The following is a 24,680-nucleotide window of genomic DNA, read 5'->3' on the forward strand; positions in this document are numbered from 1 at the left end:
AAATGAAAATAAGGATACATTTAATGAGTTTTCTACATTTAAAATACTACCACTGCTTCAATTTTACAACACATGCAGGACTCATTCTCATATTATAATCCCTCTAAACAGTTTTTAGTGATTAAAATAGATGTAAACAAGTTTCACCTGAGTGTAGGCATTAACAGCAGCTACATGAGTGACCCTGGTAGAGGGGATGGGATATTATATTTACAGACGGAGTAACCGCAGTATTCCACGCGCTCCCCACAATAACGGCGATATGAAAGGCAGTGTCCGGGTCCCCCGGAGATGCTATATCAGCAGAGCGGGATGAGTAGGAGACACATTACAAGATAAACTCATATTGACACTTCTGGCAGAATTCATCATTTCTGTCCCCAACCATTTTTCTTTGTTTGCAGACGGAGCCTCGTGGTAAGCGGCACACCCAGACAAGCCATTTACAATCATTTACCAAGCTGAAGACACTACATTTCTTTGTTGCTTGATGGTGCAAAAGGTAATTTATCCCATGCAGAATGGCATTAGCTGCTGATTTCAATAGGACAACACACAGCCGATTCATTTTGTTTATTCAACGATTACAAAGCTTGTAATTTATACAAATGCATTCCTGAGAAAAGTATGATAATGTGGCTGTAAATGTATCTTTTGTTTACTTCACGATGCCGGGAGTATCTTTTATCCATTTTCTTTGTCTCTGCGGTTTTATTCCTATTTCCACCTACCCTATAAATTATTTCACACCTGAACAAACAGAAAACTTCAGCGAGGTCTTTGATTTATATTTTTTCTTCCCTTGGTTTTATATTCTCTTCCTCCCGGAAACAACACCACACACAGAGTTATGCGCTGCATAATCAGCCCCTGCTCATCCCAGCCTCCTCTCCGCTCACAACAGAGGCCTGTTCTTTGTATCCAGAGTGAGCCAGCAGTGGTTGTAACTCACAGTAAATGATAAATATGCCAAAACCCTTCAGCGCGTGCCGTGCTTTTCATCACTCTCCTCAAGTCAGACGATACCGGGCTGGCTCGGCCATTGTGAGCTGCCCTGGCTAATTGTTGAACATGTTCTTGTCAATCAAACGGATCCCTGATGGCGACTCCTCGGCTCACTACAATGAGCTGCCGGAGCCGCCGCTCTCTTAGAGGAGTAATTGGAGCCCACTCGCCAGAAGCCTGACTGTATTCCATTAGCAGCTGTACATTATGAATGGTTGAAGCTGGTTGTTGACTGTAGACCTATTCAGGCTTGTGCATGGTGCTGAATGGCCCCCTTTTTTCTTTTTTCTTTTTTTTTTTGTGGCATGTGTTTCATTTCCACACCGACGGGCCAAACAGGGGGAAGAGGTAATTGCATTTGTGATGGCATTGTGTTTGCAGACAGAGAGGGATATTCTCTTTCCTTCATGAATCAAAAAGCGACAGTAAATATTCATAGTGAGAGAAAGCTGAGTTAATGAGAAGCGTGTGTGTGTGTGCGTGAGAGCCGAAATAAGTTCACGGTTACACTATATCACACAGTTCAATAGAGTTGTTCAAAGTTTATTTAGCTGCTGTAGCTGAATTGATCTCCCCCGCGATCCTCGTCTAACACTGTTGCACGGTTTGTTAGGTACATATAAGCAGTTCTACTGAATGAGAAAACACTCTGTAACCTTGCAGAAGGCCATCGGCAGTGAGCGCATAATAGAAACTGTGGGGTTATCGCTCTATGATAATGGCAAAGACAAGCCATCAGCTAAAGACAAGAGACCAAATGATGGTATTGTTATTGTGGATGGCAACAAAACCGTGCTACAGAGGGTGGTGGTGGTGGTTGTGGTGGTAGTGGTGGTGGTGGTGGTGGTGGGGGGGTGCTCTCAGTGGAATAATGTGAGCCTCTGAAACGGTCATCAACAACTATAAATGTCTTTGACTTCAATAAAGCACCGTGGCAATCTGTGAACCAGAATACATTCTCCAGCCGCCGTTCGAGTGCTTTTTCAAAGGCGGCCGACACTTCAGAGGTGTCGTTGAAGCCATCTCCAGATTCTGAAATGGATGTGGAGACGACATTAAATGAAGGAGTGGGATCTTTCAAGCATTTCTCATTCCAATAAGCCCAAGGAGTGCGTCTAGATTCAGAAAAGGTTCCACTCGGCTGGAGAGAAACATTTTCTGAATTTAAACGCTAACCAATTCTTCAGCAAGCCCTTCGCTCACATGAAGCGTTAAATTCAACTCAAAGCAGCAGCAAAAGAGATTTACATTTTCCGTATACAGGATTGAGAGCCTTTGGGTTGGCTGAAGATTTGCATTAAGGGGATTTTTTTTTTTTTTCTATTCCACTCCCATCTAAGAAACTTTGCAAAGTTTAATCATGGCTTGTGTTGACGCTCCTGGGTTTGTATCTTAAGCTGTATCCCTCTGGCTTGGAAACATAAGAAAACTTCATCATAAGCTGTTCTAAAGTCTGAATATAGATTTCACAAGCCACTCCGACCAGGACAGTTTATCTGAGCATTACCCCCTCAAATACTAGATTTGTAATTATGGCTTTTTGTGTGGCCTTCACATATAAAACCCCCAGAGCTTTAAAGGAATGCCTCATTACAGAGAAGAAGAAAAAAAATAATAAATTCCTTGCAGCTGTTCTTCAAGCAATTTCATCTTCATCTCAGCACAGGGACTTTTAATTTAGTCCCAAAAAAAGGGAAGTAAAAAAAAACAACATTTCAAGTAATTCATCAAAGTCTCTTTCTCATCTGAATGCCTTATACCAGCGGTCTGATTAAGGCCAGGTCCTTACCCGCATGCCCAGCTCGATGTTCTCTCCTCCGTACACCTCCATGCCGGGATCCAGCAGGCCGATCTCACCAAAGTACTCCCGGTCCACCACGAAGGAGCAGCCGATCATGGCAGGAGTTCTTGATGACCAGACAGAAACAATAACGTTTTAGGACAGTGAAAAAAAAAAAAACCACTGATTGATCACCACCAGGTTTTAATAGATAAGCTCGAGTTGCTGCGTCTTGATGAAAATGTCCATATCAGGTGCAGCTTTTCTCTGGAAAGTTGGTGTTTAATGTAATAAAGCGAAACCATCATATATTATCATTAATCATGACCAAGGAGCTCATTTACTGCAAATTATTACATCTTTTTGTGGAAGAAAAGAGACAGTCAGCTGTGCCCACTGCTGCAGGTTGGAGTGCACAATGGGATGATGCGTGCACAAAGACCAGAGATGGTGATAAAGTTTGTTCATTACAGCTGCTTTAAAGCATCCCCTTCTGTCAGTATTGCACAAAGACAATCAAGTGAGTGAAGGACAATTTCAAGCATACATTATAATACGACCCTTGTCTGGTTCAAACGACAAATAAATCACGTAAGATAATAAGTGAAAGACAAAAACACAACATTTATGTCAAAAAAAGGAAAACATCAGGTTTGTCTGTATTAAATTATTAATCTATTTGTAAAGTCTTCCCTGAAGAAGCAAACATTTAAAATCCTCCAAAACTTGCATCACCTTTTGGATTTCAAAGAAATTTGACATACTTTTATTTAAAAATGCAGCTTTGACATAAAGGATTCTGTCAAATGACAAGAATAAAATCCCTAGAAATAAGAAAAATAACAGCAACCATACCTCATCTCAGCCCTGTGCACAAGTGTGAAAAGCTTAACATATTGGTGCAACCTAAAAGTTACTCACATTTACATGGACGAACCCGACGACAAGCACGCTTTTCTTTTTTTTTTCTCTTAAAAGGAAGCACTTACTATCCAAACCTCACAGCAAGAAATACTTCCAGTTTAGCTGCCGTTCAGGCCCCCTGGGCTTTTTCTGTCAGGTCTAAAGTGCTCGTGACAAAGCCCAAAAAAAAAAGCTTTACATTGGTACTGGGTCATAGGCTGCATTATGTTTTTCTCTAAAGTGACCAATGCACAGCTTGAGTCTTCCTTTTGAAATGACGCCTGCAGTAACGTCACCGTACATCATCACATATAGCAGCAGGAAGTGCTGTAAAGTGCTCCTGGAGCTGTTTTGTGATTCATTGACTCAGTAGTAAAATAGTGCAGTGAGCCAAATGAAAGGTGCTTTCAGGTTTATGAATTACAGACTTGACCATTACCATTGACTTATATTTCAAATCCAGGATGAGCAAATACTGTATCTCCGTTGTGTGGCCCTTATATTTCAATGTGAAGGGTTTTCAAAGGTTTTCACTCATAAAAAAAAAAAAAAAAAAACTGTCTTCAAAACTTTCATTCTTGGTCGTTGTATTTTGAACAAGTTAAAAACCACATGGTGAAATTCTGATTGACAGCCGCAGTTACACCTCCGAACAGTGCTCTCTATTTGTTCACACTTGCAGACTTTTATTACCTGCCATAACCTCAGACAGTCTTGTTTAAATTATATGTAGGTGACAGCGAAGCTTTCAGTTTGCACTGGACTGTGTAGATTAAAAAGAGAGAGAGCGAGAGAGCGAGAGAGAGAGAGAGAGGGAGAGAGGGAGAGAGAGAGACGCACTGAGTCTGTTTCACATCATCTTTTTTTCTCCTCTTGACAAGTGACCTACCTCGTCTGTCTGCTCTGCACAAACACAGAGCAGACCTTCACTTCAGAATGAAGCTTTTTCTATAAGTACCGTCCAAGTACCTTAATCAGATGCATGTGACACTTAAAAAAAAAAACTCATCCCGGCTGTATTTGTTTTGTTTGTGATGCTTCTACACACCACATTAGGTTTAATGATGTAAGCGACACCCCCACACAGAGAATAGTTAGAGCCTGTGTGTGATGTGTAAGTGCTTTAAAGTGGAAGGAAAGAGAGGAGAAGAGAGCAAATTGCAAAGTTTGATGCCTCTCTCATTTATCTGCTGTGCGAGGTGATCAAATAAGCAATATTAAAGCGTGAAAGAAGCCATTCCCTCACTACAGCCAATTAACTGAAGGCAATTAAATGAATAATGAGAACCAGCTGTTCCTCTGAATATGCAGCAAAATAAAAGAGCAATGTCTTCTTTTTGCTTTCAAGAAGGGAAGGGAAACTTTTTCCACGGGGTCCAACAGTCTCAGGCGCTGTTTCGTCGACATTTTCAAGTGAAAATTTTCTGAAATGCAACTTTTTGGGTCCCAAGGTGGAACTTTTAGAAAATGCTCTAACTCGGTGAAATGGGGTGAAAACACAGCTTTTCTGAAATGTCGCTACCATGTATGTGCAGCGCCGCCATAGTAAACAGTTCTTCTGCACATGCGCGAGCAGATGGACAATAACAACAACGTTTATACGTGTCACGACTCCCAGTCCATCTTCTCCTGGGACTTGATAGTTTTAGAGTTGACAGTCACTGTATTAACAATCCAACTTGGTCGTCTCTCTATATGAATATCCGTGTACTCCATTGTTAATGTTTATAGTGTATTATTATCTGCGTGTGTGTGTGTGTGTGTGTGTGTGTGTGTGTGTGTGTGTGTGTGTGTGTGTGTGTGGTTTTATAACAAAAACAAACAACAGCTCCCACTAGAGGCTCAACATGAAAACTACAACATTTTTTTGATCTCTGCTGTTTCCATGTAAACGGACATCATTTTCAAAACTCTGTCATGTAAACGCAAAACTTTTCTGAAACAAAAATGCAAAAACGATTCGTTTTTACTTGAGGCATTGTCGTGTCTATGGGGTCTGACACACTATTGTAGCGGCCACTGAAGAGTAAAAGATGAACGCTTGAGCAAAGGTTGTTGAACATGTGGCTCGCGGATCAAAACCAACCCAGGGGAGGGTTTATTCATGCTCACAGGATCGTCAGAAAAACAGAACAAAACAATCGCTACATTGACAAGGGAAGTGTGGTGGACTCGCGGTTGTTTTGTGATGTTTTGTGATAATCCCACTGCTGATAGGCGAGCACTGTGGCGCTTACTGAACAGAGTGCATATGAAGTCAATGTTAACTGTGAAAAGGACAGAATAAATGCAGGTAAGCAATTTTCACCAAAGTGTTCAATAATGTATATAATAAGGTAATGGTTATTTCAATAACAGTCATTACTATCTGATATTTCAGGTACTTTAGTGTGGTTAAATACTGTTATCATCAAAGTCATGACGAGAAGGAGCTTGCATGCCGCAGAAATTACGATAGTGACTTTAAATAATTAGTCTGAAAAGAAACAGTGTGGCAGGGAGGATTTGAGAGGTTCATGTTGTTTAGACTCTTACAAGTGAACAAGTTGTAAGTGAACACTGTCAGGATGTGCTGGTTGATGTTTTTGTTGCATTAAAACTGAGAGAAAACTTTGCAGTCATAGGTGATCATTATAGCATTTTTCGCAGTCTGGTCCAATTACCATCAAATTGGGCTCGATGTAGTTTGACACCTCTGACCCAGAAGCTTGAACACACTTTGATCCAATGTAATCTGGACTATGTGTGGCCCCACTGGTCATAAAACAACTTCTGGACTCCATCAAACATCAAAGATTGATGCCTGAACCTACCAGAGGATTTCTCATTTGATGTCATGAGGTTTAGTTATTTTTAGTGTGCAGATGGCCAGCCTGCAGGGCTCATCTCGCCATCACAGCCCTTATCTTTGGCCCCTGCTTGCAGATTGAACATCTGATACATAAATGTAAGATACGACAAGATAAACATTTAAGTTGGCTTTATCCTTTTCTCTCAAATAAAAACAAAGTCATAGGTTTTCAAAATATTTGCATATAATCATGTTAAGTGAGTCCTTTACAAACGTGACCTGCATTTATTTTCCAGAAAATCTGATTTGAAGAAGCAGCAACTATAGTTGCGCGTATTTGTTTCACCCTCAATCAGTAAAATGCAAATTGCAGGACAAGAAAACACCCGAAGTTATAAATACCGAGTGTTCATTTTATTGCTTTAATAAAGAGTGGATTAGAATGAAAATGCGCAAACTACTATTTCAAAGACAAACAACAAGTGGCTCTCCATGAAAACTACGGTACATTGTCTTCATGTAATTTCATCATTTTCAAAATAAACATTCTGAAACTAAAACGCAAACGTGATGCTTTCCAACATAATTTTAGTGTTGGCTGCTCGCAGCTTTGCTAACAACACGTGCTGCTTGTGTGTGGCTCAGGTTAGTCTGAGACGACGGAACGATAACACAGAGGAAAGAACACCAACATGCCTGTTATCTCAGAACATCTCTAAGATGACAGATATTGTTATAGCAATAAAAAAAAAAAAGAAAAAAGATTTCAGTTACATTTTCTAAGGTAGCATTAAGATAGCATTCATATATTGAACATGTACAGCATTTGAAATATATTTATAGATGTAGAATGACAATGATACAGTTTGGCAGCTGCAGTTGTGACTGGCCTTTAATGGGTTAAATGCAGATGCGTGCTGCTTGTTTTGACCTGCTTGAAATTCTGTACTTTCAGACCTTACTTGGAGAGTGCTCGAGCACTAGAAAGACATAATTCCTTTTCATGCACACAGCAATTTAAAAAACATATTTGTGCTTCTGGGTCACGTTGAACTGTACTGAAATGCGGTGTACATCTTGTACTCATTTATGTACATTTCTTATTGTGAAATGGGATTTTAACTTTATCCCAATATTATCTTGTAGATAATATAGAGAGGCTTATTTTAAAAAATCATTTGCTTTTACAGTATAATCTTAATTCTAGATTTAAAAATCTTTATTCAGGATTTTTCATCAAGTAAAATTTACTTGCTGAATGGGGGGATAACTCCCCGAGTTTAAAGTAATTTCTACCCTTTATTTACAGTGTAATGGGTCAATCATACACTGCTCAAAGAATAAAGGAAACACCTAAACAACACAAAAGTATATCGCAGTGGTGTGAAATCAACCTGTCCAGTTAGGAAGCAACACTAATTGTGAATCAGTTTCACCTGTTGTGCAGACGAAACAGACCACATGTGGAACTGAGAGGCAATTAGCAGGACAACTCCTATTAAGGACTGGTTCTGCAGGTGGTGACCACAAACCATGACGCTGTTCTCCTGGTTTCTGGCTGATGTTCTGCTCACTTTTGAATGTTGTTAGTGTTCTCAGTCCTGGAGGCAGCATGAGGCGAGTCTACTACCAACACAAGTTGCTCAGGTTGTAGAGCTCATCCAAGATGGCACATCAATGCAAGCTGTGGCAAGAAGGTTTGCTGTGTCTCCCAGCACAGTGTCCAGAGCATGGAGGAGATACCAGGAGACAGGCCAAGACACCAGGAGATGTGGAGGGGGACGTAGGAGGGTAACAAGCCAGCAGCAGGACCGCTACCTCCTCCTCTGTACAAGAAGGAACAGGAGGAGCGCTGCAAGAGCCCTGCAGGATGACCTCCAGCAGGTCACTAATGTGATGTTTCTGCTCAAACTGTCAGAAACAGACTTCACCAGGGTGCTATGAAGGCCCACATCCACAAGGGGGCCCTGTTCTTACAGCCCAGCACCCTGCAGGGCCATTGGCCTTTGCCAGAGAACACCAATATCGGAAGATTAGCCATTGGCGCCTTGTGATCTTCACAGAGGAGAGCAGCTTCACACTGAGCACATGTGACAGACGTGACAGAGTCTGGAGACGCCGTGGAGAACGTTCTGCTGCAGCCACATCCTCCAGCATGACCGGTTTAGCTGTGGGTCAGTAATGGTGTGGGGAGGCCAGAGGTACCGGACTGCCATTAGGTACCAGGGTGAGATCCTCAGACCCAATGTGAGACCAGATGCTGGTGCAGTGGTTCCTGGGTTCCTTCTGATGCAGGACAATGCTAGGCCTCATGGGGCTGAAGTGTGTCAACAGTTCTTCCATGATGAAGGTATTGATGCTCTGGACTGGCCTGCCCGTTCCCCAGACCTCAATCCAACTGAGCACATCTGAACATCATGTCTGGTTCCATCCACCAACCACACGTTGACCACAGACTGTCCAGGAGTTGACTGATGCTTTGATAAAGTCTGGGAGAACTTCCCTCAGGGGAACATCCCTCAGGGGAACATCCCTCAGGAGAACTTCCCTCAGGAGAACATCCCTCAGGAGAACATCCGCCGCCTCATCAGAAGCATGCCCAGGCATTGTAGGGAGGTCATACAGCCACGAGGAGGCCACACACACTACTGAGCCTCATTTTGACTCGTCTGGAGGAATTTTCACTGACGTTGGATCAGCCTGCGATGTGATTCTCCACTTTTATTTTGAGTTTGATTCCAAATCCAGACCTGCATGGGATAATCATTTTGATTTACATTGATCATTTTTATGTGATTTTGTTCTCTTTGCACTCTACTATATGTTGAATAAAGACTTTCAACTGCAATATTTCATTAATTGAGATTTAGGATGTGTTATTTTAGTGTTTCCTTTAATTTTTTGAGCAGTATAAAACAGAACTCCTCTCCAAAGACACAGTTTTCCACTTCTTCTTAGGTGATTCTGGCTTAGGAGTTCCGCTTTCTGGCCACAAATCCCCATCACTTAGTGGATGACAGTCGCCAAAGAAAACCTGTTTTTGTTGTCTGGCCAAAGAGGCTGCAGGCCTCAGTACTCTCAGAATGTGGTGGTTTTGTGCCAACTTGAACCTTTTCACTTCCTTTGTTGGTGAATATGTCCAAACAACAGGAAAAGGTCCAGAAACGGAGCGCAGAGGGGTCACAGAGCTTCTGTTGTTGATGGGCTGAAACCTTGAGGAAACAAGCGGGAGAATGATTTCCAATAGAAATCCACACAGCCAACACACTTTGGCCGGCCCTCCAGGCGATCTGTCCATTTGCAGCGAGGTGTCAATGGGGAAAATGAACCTGCTCTGCAATGTCTGAAACTGGCCCCTTATCTTCCTCTATCTCAGGGCGAGTCCCAGAATATATATAGATATTTGACCACACAGCACAACACAACCACTACCAATGTAAGATAACACATACAATTACATAAGCCAAAAGTCTATAAAATCATGCAAGTTTTTTGGACATTTCACCAGAAAGTTTCATTAAATTTGGCTCTATGTTGACATTGTAGTCTCTTCCCATAGTAATTAGTAGTGAAAATATCAACTTTTGCATCACTAATACTCTAACACAAAAACCAAACCTTAATAACTAAGTTTAAGGGTTATTATGACAATATTTTACCAGCTCGTCCTGCTCAAGTCCCTGAAGTAAAATGTGCTTGTGACAGCTGATGTACACACACATTCGCAATCAGATGTATGAGCAGTTTTAGAGTCACCAATTTTTTTTTTTTTTGGAGGAAAACCCAAATGCAGAACATGCAAACTCCATCTAGAGATGCTCGCAAGCTTGGACTTGAAATATCCTTGCTGTGAGGCATGAGTATTAACCACTACCCAATACCTTGAGACAACATGAAGTGGGCGCATGTTTCAATGGCACAGTGTTCCTTATTATGTAGGCTATGCTCACACAGACAAGTGGCCCACAACTCTCACGCGCCCTGCTCGCTCCACTCGAGGGTTTTACCACTCTCTTATCTGGAGCTGAAGTTGTGTTTGTTGCTCAGAGCTGTTTGTGTTTCCTTTCAGTTTATTAAATACCTGCTGCAGGATCCTATTGTGTGCATCCAAAACGGGCCAATTTAAGCATTTAAAAGCAATTATGTGATTATTTACTCATAAAATGTCAATGGCACAAGGACATGGTGTATGTGAATCCGTCGGCGGGTAAAACTGTGTACTTTTCTACAAGACAAAATTGACCTCAACTGCTGGGACAAATTGGCTCGTTGTGCATATCCCATCGAAACGATCCAGTTGTGAAGCTGCATGGTGTGCAGAAACCAATAATGCAACAATTTGGCTCGTTATAGTAGTAATAGTAAGCAAGCCAATAATGTTATAATATTGTTCAGATAGGGATGTAAAAATTTAAATTTGAATGGTTGCACAAAGAAGGCTGATGCTCTTGCAGAGATGGAGCCCTGCTCATTCAACTGCGTCTTTACATCAGTAGATGTCTCAACGTGACTCATTCACTACGGTGGAAATGTAGATATTTTGTGTTTCATCTCGAGGGGTTGATCGTATTCATCTCGGCTTCTTCAGTCTCACTGATGCGTCCTTGAACGGGAACAAAAACAAAGGCAGATCAAAGCTGCTGAACTAATCTTGACCCCGGCTCCTCACCTCACTGTGGAGGATTTATATTTATGTTCTCTTCATATGCACGGGTATGTTATCAATTTTCACGATTTGATACAGTTGCTGTAAAATTGCTGTGGCAACACACCGGGCTCCCAGAAACATCCGCAATCCTCTAACCCCATGAATATGGAGCAGATGAAACCCAAAAGCTAAGCTCCCTCATGTTGGCTCGGACTCCCGCACTTTCTTTGGCTCCGTCACGTTGAAACAAACAGCTGCACTGCTCCGCTTTCTCCTTGTGAAGCAGCATGGGAAATGTTCAAAGTCGACTTTAAGGGCTTTGTTAATGTCCATGACTACCATGGAGTGTGCTGATGTTGAAGAGATGTCAGAGACGCTACGCACCAGCGTTTAGTCATCAAGAGTCTCCATAAACTCACTTTATAACAACATGAACTACAAAGAGCGCCTGGTCCAAATGTCTTTTGTAGACACTGACACCTGAACCATCCCTGATGAGGTAAAACGCTTCAACGGTTTCATCTCACGACCACAGATAAAACATTCCGTTTAACTACTTCAACCTTGCACATACTGATATTATAAAGTGTCTTGGCTGGGCTGAAGAGAATTGGATCATTTCATAAAATACTGCTCTTTTGTTGCCCATTAAATCACAATAGGATTTTCACAAGAGAGTCATGCAACCAATTCTAGTCTTGTGTACAAATAAATAACAAGCTTTTGCCGCCTCCTTGTTCCTATTCAAGTCACAATCACACTAATGAGACCATATCACCCGGGCCTCATGATCCTGCATCAAAATGAAGATATTCCACATGGTAATTATAAAGCTTTCTCCAGGCAGGCTTTGTGTGTTTTGAGTGGTGCATCTGACTACAGAGCACCTGAGTTAGATGGCTCCACACATGAATAAGTCATATCCCGGGGCTATCCATATTTCATCAAACATCCTCATCTATAATGGACGCCGTTCACCAGCCGAGGCCCTCACCTGATAGGCGCCGTCTCATCGCCCTTGTCCAGCCACTCCTGCGGAGGGATGATGTACATACACCACAGACCCCAGTTGTAGCCGTGGGCGGCGTTCGCGTACTGCTGCACTTCAAACGTGTTGTACTTGATGTTGTCTATGGCGGGCAGGATGATTCGGGTGTGATCCTCCTTCATCCGGGTCAGAATGGGTTCAGACCTTTGGATGAGAACAGAGGCAGAAATTAAGAGCTGACTTACAGAATCAGGTATGCAGAGGCCTCATTGTACATTTGCATTAGGTGAATGAAGAGTGAGAGGAGAGCAGTGCTGCTACGGGGCCAAACAATAGAGCCCAGCAGATTCTCATTCTGGGCTGGAGAGATTTGAGGTATTAATATTGCAACAATTATGGTCAAGAATGACCCAACGGATAATGTAACTGAATGAAAATGTAAAGCTGTGAAATGTGCGGAAAAATCCACAGAATATTCTTTTGCAGCATGCAAAAAAACAAAAAACAAAAAGGAAAGGAAAGATATTCAGTTGAGATCCCGAAAACAATGCCTGGAGCGGCAATGAACAACTGCACACATTATCTCAACTGTCACTCTGCCTGCATTTACATGGATTTCCAGTGGAAATGTGGCCTGTCAAATCAGCATTTATTCAACACTCGACACAATTTCCGGGATCCGCTTTCCTCCCAGCCGTTCGTGACGTGAGAGGTCTCGCAAAGTGAATTTTCCATGAAACAACAAGAAAATATTATACTTTATATCTATTGCTCATGAAAACGAAATGTCAAAATGTGACACTTATCCCCCTGCAAGAGGCTGGCTAAGAGGGAGAACCTGATAGAGCAAAACACATCAGGTGAGCAGAGAGTCGACGTCAGCACCGGGGAACACGATCCACTCTGCGACAGCCTGCCTCACTCTTTGTCCCCTGGCTTTTAGCTTCAGGGCTGCTTTGTTGAGCACACATTAAATGGAGAACACGTACTTACAGAACATTTCAAGGCTGGAAGAGGCTCCTAATAAGTTAGTTACAACTAAAGAGTTTAATGGCGAGTCGCCTGCTGTGACTGAGGCTCCAGGATATCCGTGAGCCCCGGTACAACTGAACCCAACAGCCTCTCTCTTTTAGCCATTTCAATCGGGATCAAAGACAAATGAAAGACTTTTAAAGCACTTTTTTTTTTTTTTTTATGTTTTGGACTAGTTTCTCCAACCACTTAATAAGCTCTTTGTCTTTAGGTTACATCCATATACTATCTAATTATGCACACTGGTATCCAACTGCTATTATTTCTATTTTCACAAAGAAAAAATAAAGGGGGGTTTATTTTGCTTAGGCTTGTAGAAGCAGTTTAAATTCGTTGATATAATAATTAGAAATTGTGCTTGTGCTGTCAGTCAAACATGGTTCCATCAAGTGGTTTCAGAGTGTATGTACCAATATATCTTGATATAGAAGTCACTTCTTAATATAAGTCACATGAGGTTGTTGCAGTGATGTTGAGCAGGATTACATTACATTCTGAGGCGTTTTAGATATTCTGCTCGCCTCTCTTTTACAAAGGATGATCCAGACTATGACGCAGACTAGATTGTCAAAAACACCTGTAGTTAAATCTGAACTTTTCCAATGACGGAGCAAGCTTTTTGTCAGAACTGCTATGCTGGATCACAGAACGTGTGAGAACTGTCCAACCACTCATTAATTTGCCAACCAGCCTTGTTTTAATCCAAGTTAAAGTATCAGGGGAGTTGTAGCACGTAACTATGAAGGGCCCTAACCTGAATATATGGCTAGAGAGACTCAGCAGGAGACCAGTCTGACAATGACTTGTTTTTATTAAGGGAATTATGAAATGTTTTGGGCTTTTGCTTTTTTGTTGTAGCTTTTGCAGTCTTGACAAGGGCTGTCAAACATAAGGACCGTCGGCCAAAACAGTCTTGCTCCAATCCGACACGCAAAACCACCAAGCAAATGGTTTTTAAAAGAAAACTGATGTTTTTCAATGAATTTGATTTTGGACATTCCAATGTATTTTGCACCAAATGGTGTCACTTTTGGTAGTAATTGTTTGGTTGTGTGAAAATATCAACATTTTTATCAGGTATGCTTTGCATCACAACAAAGAAAAACTTTCCAGTTTAAATTTAAAGGTTATTAAGGCACTATTTTACTGGTCTGGCCCAGTGAAAATGAGTTTTGACAGCCCTGGTCTTTACCCTTCTGGCTGACTATACCTCTGGTAAAATATTTATCTATTATTGCTTTAACCATAGAGCAATTCAATGGGAAGGAATGGATCGTTTCATTACAAAGTTTGTGTGTTAGTTAAAATTGTTAGTATTTTTAAAACTCTTTTCATTGGTTTTCTCACATCAAATGGCATCATTGGCTTGACATAGAAAAATAAGACTACTCGTGTACCCGCATGCATGATTTTGAACGTGAAGCGCTGCACAAGCACAAACAGAACATGTAGAATTCAAAGAAAAATGCCCCAACTCATTCCTGCTGTGTTTTAACAGTGTTAATCACTACACCAGCACGCTACCTTGAAATATTTACAGATATATCTAATTATACACTTACACGGGGGTATAACTACCAACAATCATGACATCCACACAGACAAAACCTCCCAATCATTCAGAAAAATGATCTTTTTCAGAAAAATCACCCTGTGATGCTTCAGTCTCATGGTTTCTGTGACGGTTTCCTTTAATCAGAGCCGCAAGCTGTGAAGTCTCGGCTATTTTCAACCTTGGTGAAGGCGAGTACGGTCTGGAGATCTATATGGTTCAGGGTGCTTCTGGCTACATTTTCATAATCTGCCCATGCTGAGAGATCTCCATATCTTCAAAGCAACTTCACATGAAGTGCTTCTAAAAAGAAAATCTAAAACGGCTGTCATTATAACATGATAAATGTATCTCTCCAGCATACTCCCCTACTCCGACTTTCCATTTCCCCACCCACTGACTTTCTTTCTCAGTGTCTTTGCCCTGATTCCTATTGTGTTCTCCCTCCGCATCATGTTCTCTTTAGAAAGTGAGACCCATTCATCTTCCGAAAGCAAAGTGACTACTTATCACATGAAGGTAAGGGACAGAACGTACGGAGGAAAAAGATACACAATCAAATGTTTTGGTGAGACGTCGGTAGAAATCGTGACTGAGCTTCAAAAAGTCACAGGGGTTTAGAATTACAGTGTCATTCTGTACCTCTGAGAGGTTAAGAGTGTCTCTTCTCGTTATTCCAATGCTGAATCAGCTTTTTGGTTTCTTCCAGGCTGGACAGTGCTATATTGGCTCGCATAGACAGAATACCCCCGGTTTGAGGAGGGAATGGGGGGTCTTTTCTCTGGAGAGTTTCCATGCTCTCTCTCTACGCGTGGGCGGTTTTATTTTCTAGATACTCTGGTTTCGTCCTCCAGGCTGCAAACACACATTTGAGGTTAATCGATGACTGTAGACCCGTCCAAATCTGTAAATGAGTGAACGTTTGTCTTTCTGTGTCTTTCATAATTTTCAAGTGAAAACTTTAAACTTCCGTTGCATGTTGGCTCTTGGTTCTGGCTCTTGCCGCAATGGCAATGGGAGTCTATAAAAACTGCTTCCAGAGAGCAACTCATTTTAAAACGCACCACTCTCTGTCGCCATGTAAACAGGGATTATGTAGCTCCTGTGAAGCATGGAGCAGTGCACATAAACAGTCAATAGTTGTTTTTTTTCTGCGCAGTTTTAAATCAATAATAGTAGTTTTCTTGTGAGCAGATTACCGACGACAATGGAGGATTCTAGACTGTTTGAGCTGCTCGCTCTTTTGAAATCGACAGCACTTCAACAAAGTACTTCACTGTCATGTGGCTCGGTGAGCCTGCAGGGAGTCTCTGTACGGTGACTGGGTGGTTAGCAGCCATTCTTATCTTTAAAACGTCTGCATGCAAAGCTTTTTGAAAATGGAACACAAAAACGGTGCCATTAAACATTTAAATGATAAAGCGGTATAGAAGATAGGAGATCGGTTTTCTCCATTAGTTAGTCGTTTCAAACATGTTCTGCCAACTTGGCCCTGTTCGTGACAATGATTTCAATTGAAAACTGCAAATTTTTGTTTTGGGTGTCTGTGTACACAACAGTGGAGCTCGTACTTGCTGAAAAAATTTTTTTTAAAAAAGAAAAAAGCTCACAAGGTGGAATGCTTTGAAAACGCGCTGTATCTATAGAAACCGGGGAAAACACATCTTTTTTTAAGACGCTCCTCTGTCTCTGTAGATACTATGACGCAAAATGCAACTTTTTGAAAACTTTGTCTTCATAGAAACTGGGAAAAAAATGCTGTTTCTGTATATGTTCACCACGGCCGTAGTAAATAGTTTTTCTGCACTTACGCTAGTGGATGGACAATGACAATGTTTTCCTCCAGAGTGTCATGGCTCCCAGTCCATATTCTCCTGGGACATGGTGTTTTTTTTAGTTGAGAGTCACCTGGAATAGCAATCCAACTTCAATACGAATGTCCGTGTACTCGCCGTTCTTAATGTCTACAGCGTATTGTTCTCCACGCACGTTCCAAAAATAACCAACAGCACTAACTCATGGCACGCTAACTACATTGTTTTCTGTGTTTCTGCCATTTCACTGTGTAAACGGACATTGTTTTCAAAATGTTACCGTGTAAACATGGATATTTTCTGAAACAAAAACACAAAAACGATGTATTTTCACTTGAAACACAATCATGTAAACAGGGCCTGAGATGACATTAGAGACTCCGAAATTAAGAGTAAACATTCAGCTTTTACAAATAAAAGACTGAAAAGGTAGAATCTACTCTGCTCTTCCCCTTTACTGGGAGAAAGTCTTGCACAGTGGATTTGTATAATTTTATTTTGAAGAATTCAACCCGGGAATCCCATAGTCAAGGTCAAGACTTTGTACATGATGGTTAAAAATAGCTTTTTTTCCCCCTCGACCACAGGAGGTTTGATCTTTGCACTGCTACGAGTGGCCACTTTGAGGGAAAGTGCAAGGTTGAATGGCATCACCCTGTCCATCCATCTTCTCCACCTGGGGAGCTGGAGCCTGTCCTGGCCAGCACTGAAGGGGAGACAGGGCACACCCTTGACATGTCACCAGTCCATTCCAGGGATAACTCAGAGGGACACACACAATCACACCGAGGGCTAACTTAAAGTCTCGAGTTAAGAGAATCACAGGGAAAACATGCAAGCAGAGATGACCCTAGAAGCTTTACAGTGAGGCTGCAGCTGTCATGACCTCCACCTCTGGCTTGGCCTAGTGCCAGCGTTTTCCCTTCCCCTCCCTCCTTTCCTTTTTCTCAGGTGGGCGTGTGCTGCATGCTGGTGAGGTGTGGAGTGCAGTCTGATTACCTGAGTGCACTCACCTGAGGCAGGGTGTGGCTACAACAATCAATTCACCTTGCTCCCCATAAAACTGGCTTCAGCTCAAGACTCAGTGCTGGACTGTAAACTAATGTAATGTAAACTGACAGTTAGTTGCACCCTGCTCTGCCTTGCTCTGTTCCCCCCTGCTGCAGCTTTGGACCAACCCTGCTGCACCAGGCCCCTGCTTGTGACTCCATTCACTGACACAGCTCAATGGAAGGCTCCCTGTTCACCCACCATCGGACTGCAGCACATGTCCTCCGTCCTGCTTCCTCACGGCCGACCACGCCCTCCTACAACTCCCCGCTTCGTACCAGGCAGTGTACTCCCCGTAGTCTCTAGCTGGGCCTGAATACGTACTTTTGAGCATTACCTTTAGGAGTGGTATAATTCCTGTGTTGTACGTTGGTTCAGATTTTTTCCCTCTTGGAGTATTTTGTTTAGTTTGGCAGTTTCCTAGTTTGTGTTTGCCGAGTAGTTCAGTCACCCCTTCCCCTCCTTTTGTTCCCCGTCTTCTTTCTATTCCTTTTGTAACAGCTCACCTATCTTGTTTATTTGGGTTGAGTCCCTTGCATGTTTATTAATTAAAATACTCTTGAGAGAACCCCTGGTTCCGTGTCTCTGTCCGTGCCGGAGTCTCTGAGTGTGAATCGTGACAGCAGCACTAACTGCTGCAGCATCATACGGCTCACCGGCCCGTCCAGATGTCCTAATAAATCCAAGGTTATACCGCACCTCCACGCTGTTTGTGTCCTCTCTTAAGTTTATGTCATAACAGATTTCAGTGGGACTGAAAAGGCGCTGCATTGACGCTGGCTACCTTCATCTGACAGAAAGGGAAGAGTGCCAGCTGTGACTAACACAGACAGCCACACTGTGACCGCCAATAAAGATGCAGTAATTTCACAGTTTTATGCAAGTGTCTCTAGAGAGCACGACACAATAAATCATTTTGCTGATTAACGAGTGCAAAGAAATACAAAACAATCCCTATAAACAGGTGTTCTCATGTTGATCAATAGCCTCATATTTAAGATGAGTTCGTATCCACTGCATATTCTCTTTGAAGCAAAAACAATAAGGTAAATCTGACAGTTGATTCTGAAAAGAATGACTTGACTCTGAAAATAAATGGGCTGGATCCCCCCCCGCAGTTCCAGTTTTCACAGATTCTTTTCAAAAACTTTTGATGCTTCAAAGCTGTCTCTTAAACAAGTGTTTCACTCAATGAGTCAGTTGAAAAGGACGGAAGGTACAAAAGTTGCCACATAAAAAATTGAAAGAAAGCCTTTTCTTCAACTATGACCATAGCATTTTAGTAAAACTGCCTTGGTGAGGTAAAATGCTCCATTCTCCAACAGCAAGCTGCTCTTATACCAACATTTTCTGTTGTTTTCCCGGCTCCCCCCCCCCCCCCCCCCCCCTATAAAAAAATAAAAGACAGAAAAAAAGAAAAATCCCAACTCAGCCAGCAGCATCTGCAGCTTCCGAATCCTCAAAGCTGATAAGACACGCTCAGGAAACAAGGACGCATCTGGTTTTGACAGACGAGTCATCGCACTTCCTGTATCTGCCATTTCATCTGCATAAGACTGAGCGCGTTATTCACCCGCGTTGGGCCGAATCATCCTCACTTCCATACAACAATGGGACTTCTCCTCCTTCCTTTGATGACTCATCTGATATTGTGAATACATTTTGACAACGTCCGCGGCCGTTCGCCCCACCACCCCAAATCTTACTTTCACACATAAGCAGACTCCCCTTTGATGTATTAAGTCTTTGTGACCGACTGTTTGTCTTTCATAAGAGCCTCGGCTTGTGTGGAGCTTCACATCTGCTAACGCACACATTCAGAGAGTTGAACAAACAGAACGGCGTGTCACTCGTCAGGATGAATATCAACGTACAGTCTCTGTTTATATCTGTTCCATTTGTAGGTTTTTTTTACCTCATTATATTCACTAGGTACCATTTATGTAGTGCAGTCCACCCACGGGGTACCATTTATGTTGCGTTTTGGTAGTTTGGCTATCGATAATGATTAATAATTATCAAAGATAGATATTAATTATGTTATTGAAAATTTAATCAGATCTGTATCAGATACCCCGGGAGCACCACCTGTGTAACAGGAAATGATAGCCAATTCAGTTATATCAGTCTCATAAGATACACTAAACAGTTAGAATTTGAATTAATAGTTAAATTAATTACAATTACCACAATTAACTGTAAAGCTTGAAGGATTTAGGAGTTCTTGATACAGGAGAGGTCGACATTTCATTCACCTTTGTGCTCATTAATAAGACAGCAAGTATGATTCCAAAAATTATATTTATTAATTTTAGCTTAAACGTAGCCACTGCAGCCCCATGCATGCATGGGGCTGCAGTGGCAATAGGACCCCCCTGCGGTGAGATGCTCAGGGGCAAATGAAGATGGTTTTTCATTTGAAATGAACCAACTTTCTGTTGTCTTGTGAGATCCCAACACATTCATCTGAGATGATATCTCACTATACCTCCCTTTGTCCAGGGCTCATGTAAAAACCCTCCAGCTTCCATTTTTTATTTAAATTTTACAGATTAATGGATCTCAAATCTGGAAAAGACTCTCAAGCAGGGAATTATCAGATAATGGGATCTAACTACGCCCAGAATTATGCCCCGAGAGCAGCAGGGCCCTCGGTGCCTAAAATAAAACCTCCTTTAATTCTGCATCGGATTTAATGCAGCAGAACGAGCGAGCTCGCCCTGCAGTAAAACACATTATTTTGGTCCCTTGTAGATTTCTGAAAAGATGCTCAAAGAATGTATGTGTGAATATGAACAAAAGAGGAAAAGCAAATTGAAGAGTTGATGTTTGCGAGAACAAATCTCACTGCATGGGATGTTAACGCCATCTTCAATACCATAACTCACGTGATCACATTTTAATTTCCTGCCAATGAAACACTGTTGTATTAAATTATTATACCGATGTTACATTGAGAGAATTTAAAAATTTCTGCTCATCTCATGGAGAGTGACGGGGTAACCATCATGCTATGCTTAAGAAAATAAAACTATGTTTCCATCAATACCTTTTTACAATATATATACTACAGTACATCTTAGTTTTTACTACTTAGTTCAAATATGATTAACGGAAGGTAACAAATCCAAAATGCTCCATGTCCATGTGTTGAATTACTATTTATTAAAGGTTATAAACATGGTTTTTGCTGTATTACATCCTATCATAGGTGATGAATGATATTTAGATAAACTAATACTAAGTTAGACAACTTTGGAAACAGCATATTTTTAACATTGCAACCTTGTGCTGAAGACACATGAATATAAATAATAACTGAAAACCCATGCTGATGATTAGCACCACTTACACTGTGTTCAAACCCGTGTGGTGTTTGATGTGGTCCAATTAAAGTTAAATGTGATTGTTGCTTTAGTTATTTGTGAATGTGTGAATGCTAACATCTGAACTTCGATGTGAAGTTAACCAAGTTAATTTAAAAAGTCTCAGTTCGCGAAAAGTTTGACCAAACACAGGATGTGACGCACATCTGCAACAGATTGCATGTACTGAAGGATTTCCTGTCACTGTTTCATATAATCTTAAGTCTGTAGATTACTTATCAGCTTGTAAAACAAATCTCAGCACAATAATTTAATACAGATAGTATTGCATGTATCCCAGCAGACGTCAATAAATTATGAGTGATGCAGCTGAACATACAGTACATTGCAAAAGCTTTCTTACATGTGTTGTGCTTGCATGTTTTGGTACATTATTTAAAAAAAGAAAAATCCTATTCAAACTTTTCTCTTTGTTCTAACTTTCCATTAGCCCAAGGAACAAAGCACGAGTGCCTTGAACAAAACCTACTCCGACAATGTTATGCGACTCCATTCAGACAGTTGTAAAGTGTTCAAATGAATTCTGACAGAGTAGATTTGGGTTTGCACTGTATGTTTAATGCAGAATCTAAGCATTCAGAGCCTCTAGCCATCTTTAAGCACATTAAATCTTTAAATGTGCAGCCGTCGACAGTGCTTCCACCTGGCTGTTACACAGAGCAGCTCAGACATGTATATGTAGAACACATATTAATGATTTTGGCCGGTCTCCTGCGCCACATAAAATATGCAGAATTCAAAAGAAGGCCAAGGTATCCATGCAGAATTTCAATTCATTACAATGTCTGGGCTTGTTTTTGAAGAGGATAGTTTGCCCCAGAAGCATAAACTTGGAAAGGATTCTTACGGTGCAAAGTAAGACTCCACACTACTTCTGAATGCGCTTGCTGAAGACGTGGGTGATATGATACAAAAGTAAAGGCGGCTGAAATCCATGTGTTCTCTGTGATTTTGGAGGTCTGCCTGGCCTGTGCTCTGTGAAGCACTCAGTATGGCTGCAGCCTTCTTTCTCATCTCCAGACAGATATAAACACAGAGCCGCTGCCAGACGCTGTGAGCAAGAGGAAAAACATGATTTACTTTCCTTGAAAAAATATGTCCTCTGCCTTCAGAATCTCTGGAATTTATGTACCATTGAATTTGATATGATACCACAATATCTGCAAGGCATGAAGAGATGGCGGGCCTTGATACGATCAAAGAAACTTATATCTAATATGAATGTGACAAATATTACATATTTCATAATTACACGAGGTGGAGGATGGTTTTATTTCCACCTCAACTTCAATTAATTCCTCCGGTTTGTCTTGTTCTTGGATACACTCGCCAGGTCACATGACAGCAGAGCATTCAACATTCATCAAAGTGTTGCTTTCCGAAGCACGTGTTTCATTACACCCTCCCAACAGTCTTATCTTCAAGCACACACTCAGCAAGGAGCAGCTGCTGCACTGATAATCATTAATCGTTAATAACCTGAGATTGCAACTGTGCAGCGGCTTCACAATCCAAATAAATACCAATTTTCCTGCGCCTCCCCCTGCAGCCACATGGCTAAAATGAAGCACTGTCATTTCCTGCCATCAGTCCTGTTTATTTATGTGGCTTACAGATGGAAAAGGCTCCTGTTTGGGGCACAATGGACAGCAGCTGTCTCAACGATGGATAGTTATGAAGAACTCGGGGAGAAGGACCGAACATTTAGCTGATGCAATACCACATTAACGACAGGCAACAATTTCATATCCTCATATAAAAGCAGAGCAAAGCCGTGAAAATCAGGCCCCATCACTCCTCTGGTGGAAACCGCTCGCTTCATAATTCCTCATAAACCAACATGGTGTGCAGGAATGGGAAACGGGCATCTAGTTTAATACAATTATGCTTGCTTTAACAGTAAAGCGAATTGGCGATACATTTCAGCTGCAAAACATACAGCACCCCTGAGGGAACGCCAAGCCAATGAATAACCGTGCTGCAGCTGAGAGCTGGCAGCATTGTCTCTGGCTCAGTGTGCTCAGGCAGCATGTACAAGGTCATTGGGGGAGATTCACCACAACATCTACAGGAACCATCCATCTCACTTATCACTGTATGTGCTGCGGTGAATAATCGTATTAAGATAAATGGCATTTGCCCACAAAGAGAAAGTGTAGATACCGTAAGTGAATTTATCTGAATAAAAGGAGCACAGAGTGTTTATGTGAAGGTAGTAGATAATAAATGCATACATAAAGAAATACATAGAGAAATCCAAACAATAAGCTTCTTAAAGATGTCTGTCATCTCCTCTTCTGTTACATCCTTGTACCCGGCAGCTACTTGCAGAAAAATCACAGGGATCCTGCTCTACTTTTCAATGATTCCTGTAAATAAAACCTCACACAAAAGCAAATCTCAGGCAGCAAAGCAAAACAGAAAGGAAGAAAGAAAATATGGCTGCAGGTAGTCAAAGGAAGATCGGGGTGATATGTGGGGATGAGAGTGTGTGTGGTGGGTGGGGTGGTGGTGGTGGTGGTCGGGGGCAAAAAGACAGGTGAGAGCAAAGATATAAAAATCACACAAAAGCAGCAGGTGAGTTAACTCAAAGGAAATGTGCCGACACGGCCTCAGCATGTAGAAGAGCGAAGATGGTGAGCGTGATTACAGCGGAGCTGAGGAAACCAATGTGGGTGTGAGAGGGTTATGTGGGGGCACAGAAAGTAATGCCTATTTCAGAGACAGAACAGATGGGGAAACCAATGAGGGAGCCACTGGGGCATCAATTATCATCGGTAATGCACCTAGCAAGCGATGCTACTTCCTGCCTCAGTGCTGCCTGTCAGCAAGGTGTCCCGGCTTGCAAAGCCTCCAGGCCTGTCGCTCCCATTCAAGTCATCGAAACAGCATGCAAACCAAAAAAAAATAAATTAAAAATCGAGGCTCATCAAGTCATTAGTTTGTTAGAGTCACAAGGTCACAAATCCATGGCAATATGTTCTTACCCCAAGTGCACCCTGACATTTAAGCCATGTATAATATAAAAAAAAAAAAATGTTGCCCTTATCATGCGGTTTCTAGGTTATGATTTGCGATATATTTGGTGTGATACCAAAATGACAAAAAGGTTCGTTCCAAAGCATGCTGAATTTCTATTCACTGTGACGTACAAAAGGTGGTACAAAGGATCATGAATTAAGTTTAAACCACAGAACAAAAACCAAGGAGAAGGAGAAGCTGTGGTTGGTCACACATTGGTGTAGTGGTTGACTCTTCAGGGTCTCACATCGCTGAATCGGACGAAGCCGTATAGAGATCGATGGATTAAAGAAAGAAGCTCCAGCATAGATTATTTTGCAAAGAGTTAGCCAGATGTGATTGATGTGGTTTGTTGACATTGTTGAAGGCTGACTAGCTTTGGATTGCTATGCAGATTGTGTGTTAAAGACTGCGTGGCATATCTATATTTAAGCTACGTGCTGCTGTAATGCCGGCAGAGTTTCAAAAAAAAGGCTTCTGGTTTTTTCCTTGGGACACTTTCATTGATTTCAGACAGGCTATTGACATGGAAACAGCTTCTTTCACTCCATCCTGAGCTCAAGGTGTCACGTTGCTTGGCAATTCTGTCATGTTTAGTGATAAAAGCAAACATGTAACATGAAATGGGAGGCGACGATTGCATCGATTTATGTCAACCAGTTGCGAAAACACACTTTAAAAAATGAGATTACACTTCGCAGACAGACGAG

The 24,680-nt window shown here is 41.7% G+C and overlaps 1 protein-coding gene across 1 annotated transcript in view; it reads right to left on the reverse strand.

The window, feature by feature from the left end:
* Positions 1-24,680, reverse strand: part of galnt9 (polypeptide N-acetylgalactosaminyltransferase 9) — a 112,653-nt gene that overhangs the window by 39,517 nt on the left and 48,456 nt on the right. The window contains exons 5-6 of the mRNA XM_080466796.1: positions 12,122-12,319; positions 2,795-2,912 (exon numbers count right to left, since the gene is read on the reverse strand). Coding sequence (XP_080322922.1) covers positions 2,795-2,912; positions 12,122-12,319 — 316 coding nt within the window. The remainder of the gene's footprint in view (positions 1-2,794; positions 2,913-12,121; positions 12,320-24,680) is intronic.

This window comes from Lipophrys pholis, assembly GCF_963383615.2.
Source record: "Lipophrys pholis genome assembly, chromosome: 7".
Classification (NCBI taxonomy): domain Eukaryota; kingdom Metazoa; phylum Chordata; class Actinopteri; order Blenniiformes; family Blenniidae; genus Lipophrys; species Lipophrys pholis.